Genomic DNA, 12,008 nt, shown 5'->3' with positions numbered 1-12,008 from the left:
AACATTACAACTTATATTTAATATAAAAAATAAATCTAAAACTTTTAAAATTAAAAATTTAAAAATAAATTAAAAAATTATAAAAATTCAAACTTAATTCATTTTTAATAGATTTTATACTAAATTTATTTGACAACTTGATATAATCTCAGCTGAAATTGATGGTTGTAATATTAGTTACCTAATATTACTTTTCAAATATTTCGGTGCTGAAAAGCTTTTCCATCATAGGAAAAAAAAATGGGCCATCCTTGTTGGTCATCAGTAGCTTCTAAAATTTCTGTAGGCACTATGATAAATGCGCCAGTATTGAATTTATAAATTTTCAAGGTATAAATTGGACACTCCATAATTGTGTATTATTATACGTGTTATTCATCTTTCACTTGATTTAATGAATTTGAATTGGTTTAGTGATTAATTCACTAGTATGCTTGGATTCAAATAGGAGATACTTTGGAAAAAAAACTTTCAGTTTAGTTAGATTATTCGAAGTTGATTTAATTATTTCTGTACACATTTTCTACGGAGTTGTTATAAAAATAGAAAAAGCAAACATATACATATGTTCCTTCAATCCTAATACATTCAGCAGCTAAACTTTGATCCTACCAACCGTTCGTTGAGAAGGATGTTTTTTTAAAAAGCTTCAAACTCAAGCAATCCACAAAAATCAAGTACTTGGAGAAGAAAAACAAACAAACTAACATGTCTCTCCAATAAAAGTTAGAACGCTATAGCATCTCACAATATATCCTTCAAATCGCTAGGCCTATTCCCATACCAATGCAATCTTTGAAGTCATTGTTTGATCGCAAGATCCAAACTCTATTTCCGCTTGTATTGTACTCTGTCCTGCTCCTCGGAACTTCGAGGCTAGTCCTCGACAGTTTAAGGAGCGAGAACAGCTACGTTTTCAAGGTGTATGGAAGGCCAGCACGGGGACAGGGTGGAAGGAACAAATTGCCGATGGCGGTGATGCCGGAGGACCGAATCGGAGAAGATTGCAATGTGTTTGAAGGGAAGTGGGTTTGGGATAATGTGTCTTACCCTCTTTATGAGGAAGAGAGTTGCCCTTACTTGGTAAAGCAGACCACTTGCCAGAGGAATGGAAGGCCTGATTCTTTTTACAAGAATTGGAGGTGGCAGCCTCATGGATGCAACATCCCAAGGTATAAGTTATTAATCCAACAATTTCAGACAAGTAATATGCAACTTCAACCACTTCAATACTTTCATTCGAGCAAACACCCAAATTCATCTCTGAAAAAAATTTAGCTTGGATACTTTAATTTACAACAACTTTATTGAGAAAATACTCAATTTGATCTCTAAAGTTATACTCGAGTCTCAATTTAGTTCTTAAAGTTTCAATTACCTCAATTTAGTCTATAAACTTTTTAACTGACGCTGTGACGGAAATTACCGCAGTCCGCAAGGACTGATTAAAATTCGAAAAGTTTAGGAATTAAATTAAGATTCGAATGTAATTTCAGAGACCAAATTAAATATTTTCTCAATTTTTATTCTCTAGAAGTGTTTTAGAATTGTTTAAGTCGGACATTGATTCATTAGAATTTATTTCATATTAAATATGTTGATATTTAGATAGAACAGCATGCTTCTCAGTACTATTTTACTAGTATCAATTATTTAATAAATTCTATATTTTGTATTTCGTAAGGTAATATATATATTGTATAATTAAAATATATAAGTAGCTATAATATAAAAATGAATATTTGAATAGTAAAAGCAATATCCGAATAATAGATACAAATATGAATACAAAAAAAATAATAATTATTTCGAATTAAAATAAAACTTTTGGATTTGTATATATAGTTTTTAAATACGGTGTTAGAATTTGATCTTATAAATATTCCATTCACTTAAACAGGAAGTCTCAAAATACCCGAAAATGTTCCCAATTCCCATGACTAAGTGTTGTGTTTCATCCATTCATGAATTCAGATTTGACCCTCTGACGTTGTTGAACATGTTGAGGAACAAGAGAATGATGTTTATTGGGGACTCGTTACAGAGAGGCCAGTTTGAGAGCATGGTCTGTTTGGTACAGTCAGTAATTCCCAAAGGAAAGAAATCCCTCCAAAGAATTCCACCTATGAAGATCTTCAAAGCAGAGGTAATGAAGAATAATGCCCATGCATATAATAACTCATATAATAACCTTGGACAGACCACAAGGTTGTTGCCTTGGCCAGAATTACCGCCAAGGACTTACAGGTTTACAGGAATCGAAGCAATGCCTTTAGGTCTCTCCGAAATTGCCTGTGTTGGGAACCACCGGTAGGTAATAGTTTTAAAGTTAATTGTGATGCAAGCTTGTATATGGATTCAAATTTAGCGGGATTTGGGTGTATTATTAGAGATTCTAAGGGAGATTGGATCTCGGGCTGCTCTGGAAGCATTCCCCCTTGGTCTATAATCAGATGTGAATTATTTGCTGCTTGGAGGGGGCTGGTTTTAGCTTGGGATTGCGGTTTGAGGGATATTATATGTGAAACGGATTGCCTTGACATTCTGCCCATCATGCATGAGCTTACAAGTGGGTATTCATCTGAAGTAACAGATTTGGTTCACAAGATTCAGGAGCTTTTATCTCGTCCTTGGCTTGTTCACGTTGAATGGGTGTCCCGAGAAGCAAATAGAGCTGCGGATTGGATGGCTAAATATAGTGCCAAGAATAACTCTAATCATGTTATTTGGTCTGAGCCTTGTGTTGATCTTCAACGAATCATCCGCTCGGATTTAGGATAGTTTTTGCTTTGTTTCTTTCCTTGTTTAGACACCAAAAAAAAAAAAACTCATAAATAAATAATAAATAATGTTAGGACTAACTTTTTTTATTAATATTAATTAATATTTTATATTAATATTTTATTTTTATACTATTAAAATTTAAATTTTAAGATTTAGAATTTACCAATACTATATTTTTAGTATTACGTATAAAAATATTTTTATTAGTAAAATATTAAATAAAAATAACAAATTTTAAATTTTTGTTAATTTTTTAATAAAATTTTTAAATTATCCTACCCGTTATTTCAATTCCACTTATATCTCTTCTTTTTTAAATCTCAAATTTTCACAATTTTTCATTATCATCACCTTAGTCACCTTCTCTCTTTTTTACTGCACCACCGCCACCATCAACACTACCATGATGACATCGACATTCACTACCTCAACTTTTTCACCCCATGAGCCCCACCTTTCTCTTTATCCACCGTCACAACTATAATCACATCATTCTTTAACAACTACAACTACAAGCAATCAAACCATAAAAGCATTCGGATTTTCTTTGTCAAAACAAAAAAAAAGATTAACAGAAGGATGATGGAGAGAGATTAAGGAATTTGGGTACTTTGAAGAAGATAGCGCCATTGACGGCGTTGGTATTGATGGAGGAGAGATTGACAGTGATTGTGTCGCAGATGACAAGAATAGTGATCAAGCAACAAAGGTTGGGAGCAGGGGCGAAACTAGATGAAATATTAGAAAGGCGCAAAAAATATTTACACACTAAAATAAGATTAAAATAAAATTTTAAGGAGAGAGGCTAAACTGAAATTTACATATAATTTACATGTAAAAAATTAAAATTAGGGGATCATTGCCGTCTTTTCCTTCTACTTGGCTCCGCCCTTGGTTGAGAGTGACGGGCCACTGGCGCCTCTCCCTCCCTCTTCTTCTAGCACGTTCTCTCGCTCTTTTTCTCTCTCTCTTTTTCACACATAACCTCTATCGTTTTCTCTTTTTTTTCTCTCTTTTGATTTGATCTATTTCTAACTTCAATTTGCTTCTGTGTCTCTCGCATCTCTATTGTTATTGTTAGTGAAATGTGTGTGTACTGTGGTAGTGGTGAGGTGGTGCAGTGAGTAGTGAAGTACACTATTACTATTGACACTATTACTATTGATGTAGAGGTGGGTGTAATAGAAAGTGACGAGAAAAGAATGATGGAACAGATTACATGGTGTGAAAGAAGAAGAGATGGTGATAGAATTGAGGTTGAAGACAAAGAACAAGAATAATTTAAGAATGAGGAGTGCTAGGGAGCCAACAGTTTTGGTGAGTTGTAGCCATCAATTAGTCATTAATAGTATATTTAATGGTGTGAGATTTCATCTAATGGTGGAGAATCACTCATTTTTGTTTTGCTGGCTAAGTGCTGGCCAGATTTTAATAAATCTGCTGGTCCCCTAAACTTTCTCTTTAAGAATTTTATTAAAAAGTCAACAAAAATATAAAATTTGAATATTTTTATTGTACAAAAATTATTTCTTACGGATATAATATTAGTTTTTTATAAATATATTTTTTAATATTTATAAAGTTTATGGGTATAAATAGTTATTTTTTATTTAAAATTAATAATTGCCTTCAAACGAATGTTGTTAAAAGAACAAATAAAAAAAAGTATGTTTTGCCTTTTAGTTTGATTAATCCCTCCCTTTTCCCTTTTTTTTTTCACTTCACAAATTTCATCCCTTCTTTTTTTTTTTCAAACAAACTTCATCTTTTCAGGAAAATCAAATCATCAAACAAAATGAAATGGAAAGCATCATGCTTCAATCAAGTCTTAGCTTTCTAAGAATACATGACAAAAATGATGTCACAAATATTTAGGGATTAAACTAATGTCATGTGCAGTATTTCTAAAGTGCATATGTATATATAAAAAAAAATTATTTTAATATATATTTTATACCGATTGAAGTAATTGATTTTTAATGTAAAAAAGCATGCAATAGGCAAAAGCATGAAATAATTGGAAACCAAGTTTTCTAAGATTTTCTCTTGAATTATTTTGCAGGAGTTCAATGCATCAATTGAATACTACTGGGCTCCGTTCATTGTGGAATCAATTTCAGATCATGCAACAAATCATACTGTACATAAACGTATGGTAAGGCTAGATTCAATTGCTAACCATGGAAAACATTGGCAAGGAGTGGACATATTGGTGTTTGAGAGTTATGTTTGGTGGATGCACAAGCCTCTCATCAATGCTTCGTATGTACCTAAATAGTAACCATTCATCACGTTTTTTAAAGAAAACTGATCTTAGCATTATTTTTCATCTACATCTTTTTATTTTACACTTTTTTATACATTTTTCTTATAGTATAAAAGATCATTTTTTTATCTTCTCACTCTTCTTATCAACTACTTTTAATACTAAAATAAAAAAATATACATAAAAGTTATATGTATAATATTCTACTTCTATGATATGTTAAATAATGTTGTGTACAAATTTGTTTTTTAAAATATTTTTTATCATATACAATTTATAAAAAAAAAGAAGATTTTTGCTATTTCTAAAAGTTGAGTCTAAGACTTCTCTATATGAGATAAACAAAGTACTTACTATCTTGATTAATGTCATGTTTATTAATATTATGCAGATTTAATTTATAAAGAATGTGAGCAATAACCATGTTAATGCGTATTAATACATTAATAAAAATGAAAGGTGATAAATTCAAATATACAAAATTGAGTACAGATATCTTTTTTTCCTTTTCTTAAGCCATTATGTCCACATGTTTCACTCCTTTGTTATTGAGTCGTTCATCTTTTTAAATTTTAGTTATGGATCCCCAGACAGCGTAAAAGAGTATAATGTGACCACAGCATACAGTTTGGCTTTGGAAACTTGGTCTAGCTGGTTGGAATCCAACATCAAACAAGAGACTCAAAAAGTCTTCTTTATGAGCATGTCTCCCACACATCTCTGGTGAGCTCTCAAGCCTTCACCTCCAAAGCTTCATCTACTAGAGTTCTGCTGCCAAGTACTTGAAAACAAAAAAAAAAAGTAAAAAAGATATATTAGTCTTCGCACTGAGCATGTATAAAAAGACTAATATGTATCATTATAAAACGCTAGTCTCGTAATTTACACTATTAGGCTGCGTGTGTTTCTGAGAATAGAACAAGACAAAACACTAAGAAAAGAATAAGACAGTGAAAGACAGACACAAAATTTTGTGTTTCTATATTCTGTTTGGTGATAAAATAGAACAAATTATAAAAATTTAATTTATTCTCATTTTTTTCATTAAAAAAAATTTGAGATGAAAAATATAACAATAAAATATATATTATGAAAAATTAATAAGAATAATAAAAAAAAAATAAAAAAATTGTGTCTCTTGTTAGTGTCTCCGTATCCTTTCTTTTAGGATGTTGTACACATTGTTTCTGTCCATATATCCTCTTCCAAACACGATACTGTGTTTCTGAAAATTATAAAATATACGTTAAAGTATAAATACATATTAAAAATAAATTAAATCACACATGTATTTATATATAAATATATTGATGACTGAATTTAGTAACTGATTTTGGTGTATGAATAATATTCTTGAAAAAAGGTTTCAATATTTGAATGGTTAAAGACTTCAAATGTATATTCATTAGCTACTTCTTTTAATATCAAAGATTATACAGATTTGAGCTTTCTTCTGCAAAATGTTAAATCTGGATAAAAAGAGCAGTAATGAAACTCTCTTTTAAGAAGAGTAACAAATGATTTTCTTCTTTAGGAGCTGGGAATGGAGGCCTGGTACAGACGAAAACTGCTTCAACGAATCATATCCAATCCAGGGTCGTCCATATTGGGGGAGCGGCTCGAATCTGGAGATCATGAAGATAGTACATGATGCACTTCAAAAGCTGCAAATCAATGTGATGTTGTTGAACATCACCCAGTTATCAGAGTACAGAAAAGATGCTCATACATCGCTTTATGGCGAACGCAGGGGCAAGCTCTTGACAAAAGAACAGAGAGCCAACCCAAAATCTTTTGCTGATTGCATTCATTGGTGCTTACCTGGAGTCCCTGATGCATGGAATCAGATCCTATATTCATATCTATTGAAGGATTATCAAAACTTTTCTTAACATGCCCAAATGGCGCTGGCATCTCTCAATTACGATCTTCATAATTTTTCAACAGAAAGTGGAAACATAGTAATTGGATATTCATATGAAGTAGTAGATATGTTATGTACCAAGGAAAAGTTGCACATTTGCAGCCTTGTGAAAGAAGATTTACAAGACACATCTTCAGTTAAGGAAAACATCATTGATATTATTAACATAGGTAATTTATTATGGGAATTACTCTAATGAAAATGTCAAAAACATTTTTTTATGTTAACTAGTGTATGTTCCCGTGTTCTACATGGGATAATACATAAAATTATATAAAATTTTTTATTAAAATTTAAATAAAAATATATATAATAATTATTATTATAAATGTTTTACAATTTAAAAATATTAAAAATAATTAATATTTATTTTAATCAATGTTGAACCTCTGAAAATTTCTCAGGAAGAGGAGAAACCTCCTAAACCCGAACTCAAACCATTACCACCATCCCTAAAATATGCATTTTTGGGAGAAGGTGATACCTTTCCTGTAATCATAAGCTCTATCTTAGAGCCACAGGAAGAAGAAGCACTAATTCAAGTGCTAAAGACACACAAGATAGCTCTTGGGTGGTTCATCAGTGATCTTAAGGGCATTAGTCCAGCCAGATGCATGCACAAGATTTTATTGGAGGGTGACGCTAAGCCAGTGGTTCAACCACAAAGGCGGCTGAATCCAGCCATGAAGGAGGTGGTGCAAAAGGAGGTCACTAAATTACTAGAGGCTGAGATTATTTATCCTATTTTTGATAGCCCCTGGGTAAGCCCTGTCCAAGTCGTCCCTAAGAAGGGTGGTATGACAGTGGTTCATAATGAAAAAAATGAACTGGTTCCTACAAGAACCGTTACAGGGTGGCGTATGTGTATTGATTATAGAAGGCTCAATACAGCTACCAGAAAGGATCATTTTCCTTTACCACTCATAGACCAGATGCTGGAAAGACTAGCAGGTCATGAATACTATTGCTTCCTGGATGGATATTCAGGTTATAATCAAATTGCAGTAGATCCCCAAGATCAAGAGAAAACAGCATTCACATGTCCATCTGGAGTATTTGAATACAGAAGGATGCCATTTGGCTTGTGCAATGCACCTGCAACCTTTCAAAGGTGCATGCTCTCAATTTTCTCTGATATGGTGAAAAAATTTCTGAAAGTCTTCATGGATGACTTTTCAGTATTTGGAGACTCATTCAGCTCCTGTCTTGACCATCTAGCACTTGTTCTAAAAAGGTGCCAAGAGACTAACCTGGTTTTAAACTGGGAAAAATGTCACTTTATGGTGACTGAAGGAATTGTCCTTGGGCACAAAATCTCGAACAAGGGAATAGAGGTGGATCAAGCTAAGGTAGAGGTAATTGAAAAAATACCACCACCAGCCAATGTTAAGGCAATCAGAAGCTTTCTGGGGCATGCAGGATTCTATAGGAGGTTTATAAAGGATTTTTCAAAAATCGCCAAACCTCTAAGTAATCTGCTAGCTGCTGACATGCCATTTATCTTTGATAAGGAGTGTCTGCAGGCGTTTGAGACTCTGAAAGCTAAGCTGGTCACAGCACCAATCATCTCTGCACCAGACTGGACATTACCATTTGAATTAATGTGTGATGCCAGTGACCATGCCATTGGTGCAGTGTTAGGACAAAGGCATGACAAGCTTTTGCACGTCATTTACTATGCCAGTCGTATTTTAAATGACGCACAGAAGAATTACACAACCACAGAAAAAGAGTTGCTTGCAGTGGTTTACGCCATTGACAAGTTTAGATCCTATTTAGTAGGATCAAAAGTGATTGTGTACACTGATCATGCTGCTCTTAAATATCTACGCACAAAGCAGGATTCAAAACCCAGACTCATCAGATGGATGTTGCTTCTGCAAGAGTTTGATATAGAAATAAGAGACAGAAAATGGACAGAAAACCAAGTAGCAGATCACCTGTCCCGAATAGAACCAGTAGAAGGGGCGTCCCTCCCTCTTACTGAGATCTCTGAAACCTTTCTAGATGAGCAACTCTTTGCCATCCAGGAAGTGCCATGGTTTGCAGACATTGCAAACTACAAGGCAGTGAGGTTCATACCCAAAGAGTACGGTAGGCAGCAATCAAAAAAATTGATCACAGATGCAAATTACTATCTTTGGGATGAACCATATCTCTTCAAGAGATGTGCAGATGGAGTAATCCGTAGATGTGTGCCTAAAGAAGAAGTGCAGAAGATCCTATGGCATTGCCATGGATCACAATATGGAGGACATTTTGGAAGTGAGCGAACAGCCACAAGAGTCTTCCAATGTGGCTTCTACTGGCCTACTCTCTATAAAGATTCCCGAGTGTTTGTACTTAATTGTGACAGTTGCCAAAGATCTGGTAATCTGCGTCACAGTTATGCCATGCCTCAACAAAGGATCTTGGAGATTGAGTTGTTTGATGTATGGGGTATTGACTTCATGGGGCCCTTCCCACCATCATACTCAAACACTTATATTCTGGTGGCAGTGGATTATGTATCCAAATGGGTGGAAGCTATTGCTACACCCACTAATGACACTAAGACAGTGTTAAAATTCCTCCAGAAACACATCTTCAGCAGATTTGGCACCCCTAGAGTACTAATCCGTGATGGGGGCACTCATTTCTGCAATAAACAACTTTACTCTGCTTTGGTTCATTATGGAGTTAGCTACAGGGTGGCCACTCCATATCACCCACAGACAAATGGGCAAGCTGAAGTCTCAAATAGAGAACTCAAAAGAATCTTGGAACGGCCTGTAATTAACCGTAGAAGGGATTGGGCAAGAAGCTTGGATGATGCTCTGTGGGCATACAGAACAGCATTCAAGACCCCTATAGGGACCTCTCGCAACCAGCTTGTGTATGGAAGGCATGTCACTTGCCAGTGGAACTGGAACATAAGGCCTACTGGGCAACCAGATTCCTGAACCTTGATGCCAAGTTAGCTGGAGAAAAATGATTGCTCCAGTTAAATGGGCTAGAGGAATTTAGACTCAATGCTTTCGAGAATGCAAAAATTTACAAAGAGAAAGCAAAAAGATGGCATGATAAGAAATTGTCATCCAGAGTCTTTGGGCTAGGGCAGAAAGTTCTGCTATTTAATTCTAGGCTCAGATTATTCCCCGAAAAATTAAAATCCCGGTGGAGAGGACCATATGTGATTACAAGTGTGTCACCATATGGATACGTAGAGCTTCAGGATAATGATTCTAATAAAAAGTTCATTGTTAATGGACAGAGAGTCAAACATTATCTTGAAGGCAATTTTGAGCAAGAATGCTCAAAACTGAGGCTTGATTAAAGCTCAGTAATAGTCCAGCTAAAGACAATAAAGAAGCGCTTGCTGAGAGGCAACCCAGCCATTTACAAAGTTTATTAGTTAATTAATTGATTTTTACAGGTATATGTCAAGTATCTTCAAGATAAAATAGCAATTGATTGAATTCACAGAGTTACAAAGGAATTTGGAGGCTCACTGGCGTGAAAAAGCCAGTAAGAAATATTTTGGGCGTTGAACGCCCAAAAGAAGCATCCAATGGGCGTTTAACGCCAGTAAGGATAGCCATCTGGGCGTTGAACGCCAGAAAGAAGCTCCTTTTGGGCGTTTAACGCGAGAATTACAGCATCCTGGGCGTTCAGAAAAACGCCCAGTGACAAAGGACTTCCTGGCGTTCAACGCCAGAAAGAAGCAACAGCTGGGCGTTGAACGCCCAGGAGAAGCAGCAATTGGGCGTTAAACGCCCAAAACATGCAGCGTTTGGGCGTTTAACGCTAGGATTGTGGGGAGGAGGTAATTTCGTTTTCAATTCAAATTTTTTCCAATTTTCACGTTTTAATTCATGATTTCTTGCATAAACATGTTACAAACTCTCATCTTTCAACTTCAATTTCAAAATTTTTTTTAATCCCAAACATATTTCTTGATTTTTCTTTAGTTTCTTTTCAAACCTTTTTCAAAACTCATCTATCTTTTTGAATTCTTTTCAAATCTTTTTAAATTCTTCTCATATCTTTTTCAACTCATCATATCTTTTGAATTTCAAATTTGCCTCTCCTACTATTCCTCTCATTTCCTTTCTTTTGCTTGAGGACAAGCAAACCTCTAAGTTTGGTGTGATTCGCCATGATCATTGAGCTAAAACTCATCAAGATCATGGCACCTAAGGGAACAGGAAAAGCAAGGATGTGACTTGAAGGAACTGAAGCGTCAGACATTATCTCTTGAAGGACCAAGCACCCCACAGACTTGAGGAGCATCCACTTCCCAAAATAAAGGTTGTTGAGTCCTAATCTCTGCCTTAACTCTGTGATAACTGTTCTTATTAGGAATTTACCTTAGAAGTTATAAATTAGTAGTAGTAATTAGTATCTCTATTTTGATTTTATTTCCAATTAAGCTATAAATTATTTTTCTCATCATCATCAAACATGAATAAAATAGTAGATTTTTAGAATAAAGAGGCAATTTAATTTCGAGTTCTTAATAAGGAAAATTCTAATTATTTATATGTGGTGGCAATACTTTTTGTCTTCTGAATGAATGCTTGAACAGTGCATATTTTTGATATTGAATTTCATGAATGTTAAAATTGTTGGCTCCTGAAAGAATGATGAACAAGAGAAATATTATTGCTGATCTGAAAAATCATGAAATTGATTCTTGAAGCAAGAAAAAGCAGTGAAAAAAAAAATTTGCGAAAAAAAAGCAAGCAGAAAAAGCCAATAGCCCTTTAAACCAAAAGGCAAGGGTGAAAAAGATCCAAGGCTTTGAGCATCAATGGATAGGAGGGCCCAAGGAAATAAATCCAGGCCTAAGCGGCTAAATCAAGCTGTCCCTAACCATGTGCTTGTGGCATGCAGGTCCAAGTGAAAAGCTTGAGACTGAGTGGTTAAAGTCGTGATCCAAAGAAAAAGAGTGTGCTTAAGAACTCTTGACACCTCTAATTGGGGACATGAGCAAAACTAAGTCACAATCTGAAAAGGTTCACCCAGTTATGTGTCTGTGGCATTTATGTATCC

At 34.5% G+C, this 12,008-nt stretch overlaps 1 protein-coding gene and 1 pseudogene across 1 annotated transcript; both read left to right on the top strand.

The window, feature by feature from the left end:
• Positions 1-12,008, top strand: part of LOC140183355 (uncharacterized) — a 177,511-nt pseudogene that overhangs the window by 157,553 nt on the left and 7,950 nt on the right.
• LOC112790044 (protein trichome birefringence-like 31) lies at positions 675-7,138 on the top strand. Its single transcript, XM_025832260.3, has 5 exons — positions 675-1,172; positions 1,975-2,146; positions 4,847-5,046; positions 5,627-5,773; positions 6,585-7,138. Exons 1-5 carry the CDS (start codon positions 787-789, stop codon positions 6,940-6,942), a joined length of 1,263 nt encoding a protein of 420 aa, XP_025688045.1. The 5' UTR covers positions 675-786; the 3' UTR covers positions 6,943-7,138.

This window comes from Arachis hypogaea, chromosome 3 (genome assembly GCF_003086295.3).
Source record: "Arachis hypogaea cultivar Tifrunner chromosome 3, arahy.Tifrunner.gnm2.J5K5, whole genome shotgun sequence".
In the NCBI taxonomy this organism is placed as follows: domain Eukaryota; kingdom Viridiplantae; phylum Streptophyta; class Magnoliopsida; order Fabales; family Fabaceae; genus Arachis; species Arachis hypogaea.
This window is presented reverse-complemented; position numbering and strand designations above follow the sequence as displayed.